This window comes from Charadrius vociferus, unplaced genomic scaffold (genome assembly GCF_000708025.1).
Source record: "Charadrius vociferus isolate BGI_N301 unplaced genomic scaffold, ASM70802v2 scaffold750, whole genome shotgun sequence".
Taxonomy (NCBI): domain Eukaryota; kingdom Metazoa; phylum Chordata; class Aves; order Charadriiformes; family Charadriidae; genus Charadrius; species Charadrius vociferus.
In genome coordinates, this window is record NW_009646309.1 from 316,716 (window position 1) to 332,091 (window position 15,376).

The 15,376-nt window shown below is 41.7% G+C and overlaps 1 protein-coding gene across 1 annotated transcript in view; it reads left to right on the plus strand.

Moving 5' to 3' along the window:
- IQGAP1 (IQ motif containing GTPase activating protein 1) overlaps positions 1-13,818 on the plus strand; it is a 74,465-nt gene extending 60,647 nt beyond the window's left edge. The window contains exons 26-37 of the mRNA XM_009884202.1: positions 885-1,025; positions 1,118-1,202; positions 3,426-3,658; positions 4,435-4,567; positions 4,918-5,020; positions 5,869-6,004; positions 7,880-7,967; positions 8,388-8,600; positions 9,675-9,841; positions 10,717-10,839; positions 11,725-11,833; positions 13,569-13,818. Of these exons, the coding sequence (XP_009882504.1) occupies positions 885-1,025; positions 1,118-1,202; positions 3,426-3,658; positions 4,435-4,567; positions 4,918-5,020; positions 5,869-6,004; positions 7,880-7,967; positions 8,388-8,600; positions 9,675-9,841; positions 10,717-10,839; positions 11,725-11,833; positions 13,569-13,682 (1,645 nt within the window). The 3' untranslated portion in view covers positions 13,683-13,818. The remainder of the gene's footprint in view (positions 1-884; positions 1,026-1,117; positions 1,203-3,425; positions 3,659-4,434; positions 4,568-4,917; positions 5,021-5,868; positions 6,005-7,879; positions 7,968-8,387; positions 8,601-9,674; positions 9,842-10,716; positions 10,840-11,724; positions 11,834-13,568) is intronic.
- The last annotated feature ends 1,558 nt before the right edge of the window (positions 13,819-15,376 follow it).

Consider the following 15,376-nt stretch of genomic DNA (forward strand, 5'->3'; position numbering starts at 1 on the left):
TTTCTGGAGGAGAAGCATGGCATTGCAATTATTCTAGTCCTAACATCTTTCTAATTAATATCAGCCACTGATGACAGTTGGGTTGTGCTAGATGCTTTTGTGTCAATCTGGTTTCTTTTTCTTCCGGTGCATGTGACTTGCTAGAACTTGAGGTTTCTGTTGTGGTGGTGGTGTTTGGGTTTTTTTTAACATACAATAAAATAAAAAAGAAGCCATACCAGATGAGTTGAGTTTCCCCATTCAAAGCAATCTGCAGTCATATATCTTGCTGTACACTTGGTTCAAAATTCTGGGCATGTTAAAAATGCAGGTGAAGATGTGTGTTCAGGTCCTCCTCTTTACATGAGACTTAGGAGATGCTTTTACGAATTATCTGCTTCATCTGTCTGTCTTCACGGGAATACTATGCAGTAATTTCAGCTGATGGAGAAAACTTTACTCATTTGGCACTGCTTCCTGCCAATAGCCTGTTATATTGATTTTTATGGATGCTGTTCTAGCTTCTGGCTTGTGTCCAAGCTCTTATCATCTGAACGTTCAAATGTGTAGCTTGCTTGTTGACCAATTTATTTGCAGTCCAAAGTACCACTGCATGTCACAAATGGTACTTTTTTGCCTAGTGCTCATGTGTGCATGCTGTAAAAAAGATACAGTTTTGAGTTAGACAGGCCTTTTCTGACAGTAGCCATTGCAAGGGACAGTAGAGGAGGTAAAAGCAAGAAGTCTTCAGCTCTTCCAGTGAGTGCCTGAAAGGTTAACGGAAGGCAATGCACAGCACTTGGCAGTCAAATGAATATAAGCGTGCTGCCATGTTGAGCTAAAAATTGTTGAAATATGCTAGCCTGAGGAATACTCACCTTCACATGTTTGACTTTTTCAAATAGCAAACTGCCATATGATGTTACACCTGAACAAGCTCTAAATCACGAAGAGGTGAGGACACGCCTGGATGCCTCAATCAGAAACATGAGGACGGTGACAGACAAGTTCCTCTCTGCCATTGTTAGTTCAGTGGACAAAATCCCGTGAGTCTGGTGTACCGCAATGTTATCCCTTAGAAGCTGCTGGTGGGTTCGTGCTTGCAGCAGTCTTATTTGCCCTTTTCTTTCTCTTGAAGTTATGGGATGCGTTTCATTGCCAAGGTACTAAAAGACTCCCTGCATGAGAAGTTTCCTGATGCTGGCGAGGATGAGCTACTGAAGGTGAGGATATGAACATCTTTGTGAATAATTGTCAGCAAAATTGGCCGTGGCAAGCACATCTCATTCTTCTCCTTTGTTGGGTGTGGAGAGGAGTGCATGTAAACCTATGTAAAGCTTATTTATTTACTTGTGTGGGTAGAAAATGTTTCACATTGGGCTGTTAATTGTTAGCTTCATATATGTTGCCTGAGATGTAATACATTGTTCAGAAGGAGGTACCCTCTTGCTTCTGCTTTGCTTTTAATATCTTGGGCATTTGGTCCTTTAGGTTTCTTGACTTGGGGGGACTCTTGCTCCTCGACAGTAAACCTTGGTTTTGCTGGTATGGTCACAGCCAGCTGCTCCTTTCTTAAAGAGGCAATGTCAAGTTAAAAAGTCTGTATGCAAAATTCTGGTATTCGTAATTCCCCTGTCTCTAACACTCCAGGATGTTTTGACAGCAGCATGTAGAGGGTCACTGTCTGTGATGTCTGGTCAGTTTTGTAATTTGCATTTCAGTACCTTTGGAGAACTAAAAGGATCCTAATAGTAGGCATTCTCAGATGAGTATAGCTTTGGGGTTTTCATTGAAATGTCTTTGTTTTTATGGCTTTTGGTAATCACGAAGGCCATTAGGTCCATGAACACTTTGCATGTTAATAAAACAGAGTTTGGATCTTAGAGTACTTGACATCTCTTTAAACTTCTCTGCCTTTGCTTCATTACAAAATAATTACCAATCTGAATGCTGTTTTCTTCTCTCTTCTAGTTCTGTGCTTTCCCATTCTGAGACATCGATTCTTTCTATGCAGGTGAATTAATTTCTTCCATCTGTAAATTTAGGTGGAAAACTGCAGTTTTCATTAATCCTTGTGGAAACAATGTAACGGTCCACATGAAAGTCAAAACTGCAGTTGTGTGCAATAACAAGTCATAGATTATTTTTTTCTAGCAACCAAAGCTACCCATGTAATATACTGATCTTCTCTCCCTCAAGTTTGAAAGTTATTAATACATTTTCTTTCACAGATGTGTTTTCTTATTACTGGTAGTAAACAGCTCTGACTGTTGTCATCCCACGACATAATCTGTGAGAGTACAGCAGGGGCTTGCATGAAACAGTTGTCAAAAGCATGACCTCACTGAAGGCGGTTAATAATTTCTGGGGCTGTTCAGCAATGGATAGATTTTTTCTCTTTGTTTTCAGCTGTTTGTTCAGACCCCGATCTCTTCTGTGCATTTAAGTCACATGGCAAGCAGGTGAAGCCACGATTCAGTGACCTGGCCTTCTGCAAATTTCTGTGAACCACCAGAAAGTACTAGAGCATGCGGTGTGAGGACTATCGCTTTACATCAGCATGTTGGGTTAATTCCTTTTCATTGCTGGAATTACTTCTGGCAAAATATCAAATACAGGTTAGAAGTATATTTGTGAGCGTATGGATAATGTGACATCTTTATTTTTGGTTCCTTGAAGTTTATTGCTGCTCACACTTGACTAGGTAAATTGGATTTGGAAGCATCAAATGCCATTCATCTTCTGTACTTCTGATTTTCTTACCTCCGGATTAAATGGTTTTTCAGTTACTCTTGCTAACTTGTAACTGGGGTCTGTGCCTGAAAATGTTGCTCTCTTATTGAAGAAATACTCTGAAAGAGAAAAGGGCTTTGGAGAAGGAATGGAAAGTAGTGTCCTCAGTTTAGCTTCTTGGTGTTCATTTTTGCTTTGTCGGAGATGGCAGACAATTCTGCACACTTCTCTAAGAATTAGTGCTTGTTCTGTATTGAATCTGCATTGCTGGGTTCCTCTATACCATGATTGTTCTGCCCTCTGTTAGACTAACTCAATTATGTTTGATTCTTCTTATAGATTGTCTCATGCTCATACAAGTTGTCTGTTGGTAACTTGTAATATCTCCTGTCCATACATTTTTAAGTTGAAGTTTTAAGTCTTTATGCGTAGGAATATCTGCTGCTTTATTGTCCTGTGACTAGTAGTGCTCAGCCTTCCCTCTTTGTGTTGACTGTCCTATTGTGTCTTAGTGATTTTTTTTTTTTTTTGTTAACACTGTAGATAGTATGTGCTTGTATACAGCAGCACAGCAGAACCTTTAACTTGGAAGGGGCCTCTGGCTTACAAGAAAATAATGTATCAGAGCACAGTCAGAGTAGTTTCAATAACATTCAGTTTGGTCCTATACCACTGTTTCTTGATGCCTTTCTTCTCTACTCAACTTTTCCCAGATTGTTGGCAACTTACTCTATTATCGCTACATGAATCCAGCCATTGTTGCGCCAGATGCATTTGACATCATCGATCTTTCAGCTGGAGGGCAGCTGACCACGGATCAACGCAGGAACCTCGGCTCCATTGCAAAGATGTTGCAGCACGCTGCATCCAATAAGATGTTCATGGGAGACAATGCGCACCTAAGCATCATTAATGAATACCTGTCACAGTCATACCAGAAATTCAGGTAGAAGACCTTCGCTAATTAGATTGGGAAGTTTGGCAGAGGGTAACGTTGCAAGTAAAAAGGGGTAATCATAGATTTTAAATATGATAACTTCTGTCTCTGTCAAATATGCAGCCTGTTGAAAGTGAGAGATTGCACTCCAGACTGCCATAAGCATCGGTGACAGTGGCAGAAAAAATGTGTGCCTGAAACTTATGAACAGTGCATTGTATGTTAATGAGATTGCCAAGTTAAGTATTTTGACTTAGGAGTTTCCAGAATAAAGCTTGCTTCTGCACATGTTTATTGTGGTACTTGAGACGTGGATGACTAGACTGGACATACATCCTTCTGTCCCATGTGAACCCTGGCTCCACATGAAAACCCAGTGGTGCTCAGGAATAAAGCAGGTTGGCATTCAGCGGTTCATATAGTTGAAGTAAGCTTTTGTTCCAAGAATCGTCATCTTGTACCTCTCATGTTTTGGAATAAAGAAAACCAGAGATTGCTGGGAGCAAAGGGTGTTGCTGATGTGTGAACAAAGTCATCGGAGCCTGAGACTAGTCCTGTGAATGCTGAAAATGAGCCAATGTCAACATGGCCAATATCAGTGATTGAATTTACTGGGTTACTTCTGATGTGTTAAACTAGAGCTGACAAACTGTAGTATGCCATAATATACCATAGTTTAAAGAAGAGAGGCTGCATTTGGGATTGTCATAGGGAGTTAATGCTCTTGATACATCACATGACTCTCAGGGTCATACTAATTCTTCTTTTCTCCTTTTTCTCTAAAGACGTTTTTTTCAGGCTGCCTGTGAGGTTCCTGAGTTGCAGGATAAATTTAACATTGATGAATATTCTGACTTGGTGACTCTCACTAAACCAGTTATTTATATTTCTATTGGTGAAATCATCAATACACACACTGTAAGTATACATCAGTCACGGTTGCTCCTTATAAGCAGTGCTTACAAAGAGAATGCTGCTTCTGGCTGAAACACAAAGTTACCAAATACAAGGCCGAAAGCTGTCTTTCGATTGTAGTGTGCAAGAGCTTGTCAGTTTATGGGATTAAGTAGTTTGTTTGTGGCTTCTATAACTTTCTTTTGAAAGCATTTTGGTATGTGATAATGGCACAGCTTTGAATGTTGATGTTGCTGCTTGGGCGTTCAGTGAAATAAGATCTTTTTCTAAAATATACCAGCTCAAAGTAGTTATTTTACTGTCTATGAAAGGATGCACGACTAACAACATAAATGTTCTTTCTGTTCATCTAGTTGCTCTTAGACCATCAAGATGCAATTGCTCCCGAGCACAATGATCCAATTCATGAGCTGCTGGACGATCTTGGAGAGGTTCCTACAATTGAGTCCTTAATAGGTGGTGTAGTTTATTGTACTTCAGAAATATGGGATATTACCTTAAATGATCTGAAGTGCAGTAAAGAAACTGTCTGAGGAATCATCACAGGTTGTTTGGGAGGACACACTCTAAAAAGCAGCAGCAGATTTGTTCCACTGTATTCTCTCTGACTGGAGAATTTGTTACCCTGGGATAAAAAGGGTTCTTTCTCTTCTTCTCCCCAACCCCCTCACCTCACCCCACTCCAGAAGTTTCCAGAAGGCAAATTGATATTTTGACGTGTTTTCTTTGTTCCGTTACGCTGGAGCCATTTTTCTCTGTGTGTGCTTGCGTGTCTCTGTCCCAGTTGTTTGCAAAGATCTGTTCTGGACATCCATATGCATTCCTTTGAGTGCAGTACTAAGTGTATTAAATGATGCGTGTATTAAACGGACACAGTTTTTGGCTCAGTTGCCAACAAGGGCTTCACTCTTTGCTTGGAAGATTCATTCTAATGAGAACACGGACATAAAGGCATGGTCCTATTTTGATTTATGTAGTATTTTTTGGCAGGTCAGCTACTCTTCTCAGTAGAGAGTGAGATGCTGAGACACAGTCTGGAATACACGTACGTCTTTAAGGCATGCAAACTAGTGATTTTGTGGTCCCTTTCTGGACAGTGCCTTCTCTCAGTTTTGTGAAGAAAAAGTTTGTAACATATTCAAGGTGATGTTTGTAAAAGCTATTTGTCGGCTTTTGAGGTTTCCTTTTGACAGTATAGGAAACTAGTTCTTCTGTGGTCTGTTACATAGGGAAAACTTACGAAGCTCTAGCAGTCAAGAATGTAAAGAATACTGTTTAATCTATAAACTCTTTTTGCTTGGCAGGGGAAGGGTCTGGCAATGTTAATGACCCCAACAGGGAAATGCTGGCTAAGACTGAGGTTTCTCTCACACTCACTAATAAATTTGACGTTCCTGGTGATGAGAACGCGGAGATGGATGCGAGGACGATTCTGTTGAAGTAAGTGAGGGCTGACTACCTGGTGTGTTTCCCAAGAGAACGAGGAACCTGAATTTTCACAGTTTATCTGCGTGTGAAAATAAGAGAATCAAATTGTAATTTGAACAAATGTGGGACTGTTACTGCAAATACACTGAGCTTATAGCCGTGTCCTTTCGACGCTGCGGCTGTTAAATGTGTCCTTGTTAGTTCTTTGTCACTGTTGTATTTGTCATTCTTTAAACGTCTATCTTTGATGGTTCTGGAGGGGAAAACTACCAGAAAAGAAAACTTTGTAGATGTGAGCGAGTGTGACAACAGCAGTTGGATTTGCCTGCATGTGAATAATTTGTAAAAATTATCTTAAATAATCTGTAGTGTTTATCACAATTGAGTTTTAACTCTGAAGTCTATTAATGTAAAATTTAGATGAATCAATACTTATGTTGCCTATATAATGCCCCGTGAAAATGTGTTTTAATAGCATGCGTGTGACATACGGAAATTTTAAGATTAACTAAATGTCTAGTGTATGTGAACAACGCTCTGTTGCTACATTTGCTAGTTCCTGCAGCACTAGCTTCTTTATGCAGCCATTGAGCAGATTATGTCTGTATCCAGTTAGCGAAGCGGGAGTCTATGGTGATGATGCTCTTCCTGTAGCTTTCCCCTGTCTGTGGGAAATGTCTTCAGAGGATATTTTTGCTGTTGCTGCTCTCCTCTTTCGGTTTATGATGTGGTCTCCTTCTCTCTTCACTTGCTGTCCCCCAAACCTGGCTCTTAATATATGAAGACTAATAGCCTTTTTGGGAAATAGAGGTGTTATTAGCCTAATGGAAAGAAACCAATAAACTGTCGGGGATTTCATTACTGCCAAATTCTTCATTCCAGGGGATTTAGTACTACTATTGAGTCTTGGCCAATTTTAAGCAAACCCCTGTTGCTGAGATGTATAAAGCAGCTACCTGACGTTGATGCATATTTACCTACTCTGATGCGTTCATGGTCAGACACTAGGTAGATTAACTGAGAATTCTGCGGCTCAGCTTACACTTGGCCTACACAGTCTCCCAAAAGAAAATCTTGTCTCCAAAAATAACTTTAAATTAACTGGGCTTCTCAAAAGACAGATCAATATTTCCCTACTCACCAGAAGAAGGTGACATTGGTTTCAAAATTAAAGACATACCAGTTGTGCTGGTAGTCATCTAAGTTGTGGGTGATGAGGAAGGTGTGCACGTGATGTGCTTTGTGTGGTGCCAGAGATAGTTCCATCCTGACTGTGAAGTAGTAAAGGTGCTATTTGGTTTCACTGTGTGGCTCAAGGACAGAATTGCCTCAGAGTGGGCACTGGCTGCGATTAAATGACAGGCGAGTCAAGGAGCAACCCTGTCTGGCACCAGATTGGAGTCGGGGCCTCATCTCAGTTACCCTACACATAAGAGAATAGTCCTGTGGAGATTTTTGGTACCTGTTACAAAGCATTAACGTGCACTTCTGGACGGATATTACAGACGTTTTCTGGCTGCACAGATTCGCTGTTGCTGCTACCTGCTTTGCCTTTCACCTTGGAATTGCAGCTTCTGTGGTCCGTATGGCAGTACTGGGGTTGCCTTGGAATGTGTGGGGTAACGTCCTTGCTGTTTGAGGAGGTTCTGGGGGGAAAACCTGACGTACTATGTAGATGAAACTTTCAGGGAACCAGTTTCTGATAACACTGTCAAAAAAGTAAAGTGCTTCTCAGGGTTCTGGTCTGCTCTAGCATATGACTACCTAAGCACGCATCCATCTGACTTTAGGTAAATCAGTAATGTTGGTGTTATTGCAGAACAGAATGGTTTTGAAGGTCTTTCAGTTTAAAGTTTTTTTCTCCTATTCTCCTTGATTTCTTTTCAGCACAAAACGTTTAATTGTCGATGTAATCCGCTTCCAACCAGGGGAGACGCTGACTGAAATCCTGGAAACACCAGCTACCCCAGAGCAAGTACGAAGCTGTTTACCTGTGTTCTTTTAGACTAGGAAACTGTCATCTGTCTAGATACATGTGGGTAGATTTGGGAATCTGCATTTGTGTACTGCACCGAAGCAGCCTCCACTGATGTTGGAGCAGTGTGTAACAGTAATAAGGAGGGGAATATAATGGAAATAAATTGTATGTGTGAATCTTACTCCTCTAATATTTGCTGGAATCCATTTTGCTGGAAGAGCTTGTTAAATAGCAGATAAGCTTCTGCTGATTCCCATACGTAGAATGTGTTCATCAAATGTGGAGTCAGTATGGGAATGACCAAGCAAAACTCTGTATTCTATATTATGCTGGAGGTCAGACAATCTGTTTCTGGTTCTTTGTCACCTTAAAATTGATCTCCTTATGAACTTGCAATTTTTTGTTTTCTTTTTCTAGGAAGCGGAGCATCAAAGGGCTATGCAGAAACGGGCCATTCGTGATGCTAAAACTCCTGATAAGATGAAAAAATCTGTGTCTGTAAAGGAAGATGGCAACTTGAATCTTCAAGAAAAAAAAGATAAAATTAAGACAGGCCTGAAGAAGTTGGCAGAACTGGGAACAGTGAATGCAAAAAATAAATACCAGGAACTAATCAATGACATTGCGAAGGTATGCCAGTCGGTGGTTTCCTAGTAATCATAGTGGAGTTTTCCCGGACTTGGCAGCGTTGTGAAACTGGCATGGGTTTTCAGGAGGAGTAACTTTTGTAGTAGCTAATTTTCAGACATGAAGCCTGCATTTTGCTGCAGTGTTTCCACCTCTTGGCATTTGGGAAGTCCTTTATTTTCATAGGATGCTTGTGTTTCCTCAAATGACTCTGTTGCCAGAATCTCCAGCACTTTAAGGAAAAGCATTGTAGCATAGAGGGGAAGTCCTGATGTGTGATCTTTTTTTCTGTTCCTTTTCACTAATTTAAGCAGCACCTTACTCACACAAGGATGTTTTACTTGTAACTTAAAGGCATCCTAACCGTTATTTTTATTTAAATGTACCCATTCAAGAATACCTAAATGATAAAGGGGGGAGCTAAGAAAAACTTGCAAAAGTGATCTAATACTGTTGTACATTGCTATGGTGACAATGTATTTTCTATCATGTTTGCCAAAAAACTCTTTGGGAAATGTTATGTATATAAAGTGAATAAATAATTGCGTTTAGGGATCCAATTAGAATTAATCATATTGTCATCAATATGTATCAAAAATGAAGATAGAAGTTGACTTGAACACATCGTATTTTTTGTTCAGGTATTAAGGTATCATATGCTTAAAGATGGCTGATTAACAAAGAAGGATAAGGAAGTCTGTGTGCTGCTATGGTTACAGTGCTTGATTTGTGAGATGCCTTTCCTACCCAGCGGTGGCAAAAATCTCTGCGTGCCTTTAGATCACGTACTGTCGGTGCCCACTCTGGTCATTGCAGCTAGGACAGGTTGAAGTTTGAGAAAGCAACAAAAGGTTCAAATCAGCTGCTGTGTAGAGTTGGTTAGTTCCAAAAATAGGCAACGCAGAGAAGAAGTGGTGACGCTTAAACCGGTGCAAGTGCAACTGAGGGCTCCAGCTTGTAGCATGAAGCAAGACTAAGCAAAATCAAACCTGCAATTGAAATACTCTGCTCCGGGCTTGAGCAACTGGAGAGCTCGAATGCCCACTAAGTCTCTGCCTGTCTTTCTCTGTGGTGTAGGATATCCGAAATCAGCGTAGATACCGTCAGAGAAGAAAGGCGGAGCTGGTGAAACTGCAGCAGACATACAGTGCCTTGAACTCCAAAGCTACTTTTTATGGGGAACAAGTGGATTATTACAAAAGCTACATCAAAACCTGCTTGGATAACCTGGCCAGCAAGGGCAAGTGAGTATCTCAGAACCATGCTGTGGCCCTGGAAGTGTTTCTTACAGAAAGCACGTGTAGGTTGTTGCCAAGAAAAATCATAATGCCGTCTGCTCAAAGCTCCTCTGCCAAGCTCTTTACCGCAGCGATAGTTCTACTAAAAGGGTCTCAACAGTGGTGGAAAATACGGGGAGAGTGCAGTGCCCCGAATGGGGTCAAAAAGACATTCTTGAAAGAATTGTGGTCCCTCTGGGAGAGGGGAGTGTAGACAGTCAGGGGGAATGAAGCAGGTTGCCCAGATAACACACATGCTGCTCAGTCAGTCTGTCTTGTCATCCTTTCTAGGAGCAGAGAATGAAAATAATGTAGTTGTCTACAAGGAAAGCACTGGTCATGAATTGTCCTCTTTTTATCCCGAATGGAGTCAGTTGTTGTAGTGCAAGACAATTCAGATTTTTCTGGAGGAAAAAAAAAAAGCGTCTTCCTCCCCGGTGAGAGGCAGGAAGACCAACTGCCAGTGAGAACGGAGGCAAGAAAGTTATTGAGTAATTTCAGCCTTTTCTCCACATCAGTTGTCACCAGATCCCCTTTTGCCTAATGATAGATGGTACTGCTTTCTGTGAAGTACCATGTGGTTATATTTTGGGGTATTTTTATTGTTGGTTTGTTTTTTTTTCTCCTATAGGGTAAGAGTTATAATGGAAAATCTGATCTGAGCTACAAGTGCCTTTGTAGATAAACTCACTAGTAGAAATACATCATCTGTCAGCTCCGTTAGTCACAGTTGATTAGCTATACTGGTTCTATCCCCTCATCCAAATAGGATTAAATGTTTGCTGTCCAAAATATCTTTACTCATTTGACTGATCATCTTGTTTGTTTGGGTCTTTTTGCAGAGTCTCTAAGAAACCTCGGGAGATGAAAGGCAAAAACAGTAAAAAGATTTCTCTAAAATACACAGCAGCTCGACTTCATGAGAAGGGAGTGCTCTTAGAGATTGAGGACCTGCAAGCTAACCAGTGAGTATCTTTTTAAAACTCTTTAAAGCTAAATAACCTTGGAGGAAGAGGAAAACAGGTGTGTTAATTCTTGTCTGTTTCTTCAAACTAGTCCAGGCGCTGGCAATTGAGGAACAGAAACTCAGATTTGTTTGAGATTGTGACAGATTGTCTGGCGATTTTGTTCTTGGAATTTAGCATTGTTGGTAGACTTAGCTATTAAAGCTGAATAAATTATTTTGGCCATCTAGGCTGGCGTCCCTAGGGCCAAGAGACATTGCAAGTTCTCTTTTTTTCTGGTTGAAGTGAGACAGGTCTTTGAGAAGTGTAACGGGATTTAAACACGACATCCTCTTCCCACCCGCCCCTTCCCTATCACCCCCAGAGTCCTGGAGGGGGGTACCTCCTCGGGGTTGCTACTACAGTTAATAGCTGTCACTGTTGAAAAATGAACTTAATGCTAGCTTGAGTTTGTCCAGCTGCGGTTTGCTAGCCTTGAGAACTTGGTGTATCTTCTGTGGCATACAGAGAAGCTGCCTGTTACTAGAATTTTTTATAACCCTGAATCATATTTTGTACTTTGCACTAAATGAGGCACGGATTTGTAGCACTAAAGTAGACTGGTTAGACTGCACAGGCTAAATTGCCGTATTTCCTACCGCGCTTGTGTGAAGGTGTAATCTACTGGATGTAGATGTACTGGATGTACTCTCTAGAGTCTGTTAGGCTTCCATTCATTGTTGTATTGAGTCTGGTCAGCTTTTACAGTCTCATTCCAAATGGGGATACAGAATAAAGAGTTAAGAATAGAACTCTCAGAAATTTATCTTCAGATTTCATCTTGTGTATTCTCTCACTGTTTCAGTAGGAATTACATGTTCAATAACGCACTGTGTTTTTTCATAGGTTTAAAAACGTGATATTTGAGATCAATCCAACAGAAGAAGTAGGAGATTTTGAGGTAAAAGCGAAATTCATGGGAGTACAGATGGAAACCTTTATGTTACATTATCAGGTAAGAACCGGCCTATTTAATAGTGGCATATAAGTTCTGCTTGCCAGACTCTTCATCAACATAATAACGGCATGTTTTCTGCCTGAACAGTCTGACAAATGCTCTCAGATCCAACCCATTTGTTGCAGGTGAAACAGATGCAATGCAAATGGGGGATTCAGACTACTATTGTTTCTTCACTAACGAAAGCCTGATGTCAGTCTGTGTTCTTAGTTACGCTTCCGTGTACACACTCAAAACGAACATGTGCACTTCCAACCGCTTCCTGTGGCAGCACAGGGATTGGGAATCTGGGGCAGCAGTCAGCCAGGCTCAAATGCGGTGGCTGCATCTGGTAATGACGTATTGGTATTCTTTCTGCCACCCTACACTCACTGGTTTCCTCAGCCATACAGTTCTTAGGAGTCCTCAGCCTTTACTTTAGCCAGGCCACCAGAACAGGCTTGGTGACTGACCTTCTCCCAGATAGTTCCTCCCATGCCAGTACTGTCACGCCTGGTGTCTCTGTCCCCTTCTTCCACTTCTCTCCTTGCCCACCCAACTTGGGCATCGTTAGGCTTGTTAATCTTGGGTGGTTCACGGGTCTTGAAACAGGTTGTGCGCAGGAGCACCTTGCGTTGCGGTAAGACCGTGCCACCTAGCTGGCTGCTGGGAGGGACAGCTGCCTTGTGCGTGACGTTCCCATGTGCTGAGGACTCCCCTGGCTCGTCCTGGTCCTGATCCATCAGAGCTGGCCACGAACTTGGTTCATGGGGCTACCTAAGGTTGCTCAGGCACATGTGTTGCCACACCGCTGTGCCTTTGGAGCACTGCTTTGCAGAAAAAGCAGCTGTTCTGAGAGGACAGCAAGGAGGGAGCTGCCGGCAGTCATCCAAGTATAGCATTAACAGTGGCATCAGTTAAAAAGACTTTCATTGCCATTGCCAAAATTTTTACAGAAAGCAGCAGAAATAGCTTTATGATTGTTTACCCAGCGTCACCCAGGCTGGACAGCTGCGGGAGGCAGACTCAGGTTTTGGAAGGCATGCAACGTTCCCCCACAGTAGCACTACCGCTACCTGAATGCCTTCTCCGACATGGATTGTTCAAGAGCGGGCTTGCTGGAAGAAAGTCATTGCAGAGACAAACCAGTGCAGGGAGGCCTGTTGCTCTGTCAGGTGCATCGCTGACAAGAGCGAAGTGTAACTAGAAATGCTGCCTACGTGCACACCTGAGAGACCGCATCGGCATCATGTACATAGTCCCCACAGAGAGGCTGTTTCTTTCTCTGCCCTAGAGTGCAGTGCTCTAAACCGCCTCGCTGAGACCTGTGGCAACTAAGATTTTTAGAAAGTGATGCTGTGGAATGTTGTAATGTTTCATGGGTACATAATACAATTAGGCATGTAGGAGAGCCTTTCTAAACGTTACAGCAACCTTATGGCTACCGTTCAAATGAAAAGCCTGGAGCTGGCTAGATCTGAAATGTGGCTTTCTTAGAGTGGTCTTCCATTTCTTCCCTCTTTCATAATTATTTTAATAAACACAGATTAAAAAAATCAAGATTTTAAATGCCTTAGAGCGACTTTATTTTTCACGCAGTATGAGCAGATCTTTAACGGGTCTCTCATTTTTCTATCTTATGCCATGTACTTTGTGATAGATACTGCTCAAAAACCTACTGTACCACAGGGTCTTGTATATTGTCAATAAGCTCTTGAGGATTCCTTGCTCATAAAGGTATTCTCTTTGGCAGGATCTTTTGCAGCTGCAGTATGAAGGTGTTGCGGTCATGAAGTTGTTCGACAGAGCAAAAGTGAATGTCAACCTTCTGATCTTTCTTCTGAATAAGAAATTCTATGGGAAGTAGCCGACCTCTGCCAGCAAGTCTGTGAAAGAGGAGATGAGTAACCTGCACATACAACTTTTAATGACGTAGCTATGTATCAGTATATGCCCACGCTGTGCTAAAATATATCCAATGTATCACAAAGGAGGACTAAGAACCTCTTGGGAATTGACAACACTGATAGAGTCTGCAGGATGTTGGTTTCTTTCTTATTTATGATCTTCATCTTCAACTTTGAAGGTCCCCTGAAACGCAGTTAATTTAGAATGTATTTTTACATGGCGCTGGGGATTAAACTAATGTTAGAGTATGTTTAGATTATTTGGATGCTTTATTTGCCTAATTGTGTGCTTCGTGAGGCTTTAAGTCTTGTTGCCTGTGCGAAGAGAAAGCCAGCACTGTGCAGCGGTCGTTTCACCTCTTCCTGAAAGCAAAAAAGGGTTGCAGATAGATTGTATTTGGACTCCAGTTATTCTCTTATTATGTACTATAGTCACATAGAACAGCTTTATTTTCTCATTTTTCTTGATTTTTTTTTTCTGCTTATCACACTGTGATAATTTACAGATGGCCTTTTAAAATAGAGGGACCATGGGAATGTATTTACTAGTGCTTACAGATGAAAAGCCTTTTGGGGAAGGGGAGGGAAACATAAAAAATTTCTTGAGACCTGTTAACTTTTAATGTTGCTTGCAAAGCATTTGAAATGTAAAAATAACTTTTTTTTTTCCAGTTTAGAGCAATGTTCTATATATCTGTATCTGATGCAATATATGTTAGGCTCTACCTGCAGACTTGTCAAAGGAAGAAGACTGCCTTAAATAAGTTAGCTTTTAAAAAGTTTAATTTTTCTAGCTATACTCAAGTTCTCCTTTCTTTTGCTACTTTGTGTTTTCTTTTCACCCTGGTGGTGGTGCTGGCTGCTCTGCTACATCCAATAAAAATGCGGAGACTCTTTAAAAAAAAAAAGGCCTTTTAAATTCATCGATTGCTCCAGCTCTCCCCCCAGTTTTATTCATAGGTCACTTGTGGTGTTCGTGCAGATTACTGAGTTTAATTAAACTGCTTTATCTCTGATCTACACTGAGCTAGTGATTTCACAGAGTCACAGTCAGAGTCACAGAATTTTCAGAGTTGGAAGGGACCTCTAGAGATCATCTAGTCCCACTCCCCTGCTAAAGCAGGATTGCCTAGAGCACGTTACTCAGGACAGCATCTAGGCAGGTTTTGAAAATCTCCAGAGAAGGAGACAACCTCCCTGGGCAGCCTGTGCCAGTGCTCTGTCACCCGAACTGTAAAGAAGTTTTTCCGTGTATTGGAACGGAACTTCCTCTGTTCCAACTTGTGCCCATTGCCCCTCGTCCTGTCTCTGGGAACCACCGAGAAGAGTCTGGCTCCATCCTCCTTCAACCCACCCCTTAGATACTTGTATGCCATAATAAGGTCTTCCCTCAGCCTTCTCTTCTCCAGGCTAGAGAGTCCCAGCTCTCTCAGCCTTTCCTCATAAGGGAGATGCTCCAATCCCTCAGTCATCTTGGTTGCCCTTCGCTGGACTCGCTCTAGCGGCTCCCTGTCCCTCTTGAACTGGGGAGCCCAAAACTGGACACAGTATTCCAGTTGTGGCCTCACCAGTGCCGACTAGAGGGGGAGAATGACCTCCCTCGACCTACTGGTCACACTCTTCCCTATGCAGCCCAGGATTCCATTGGCCTTTT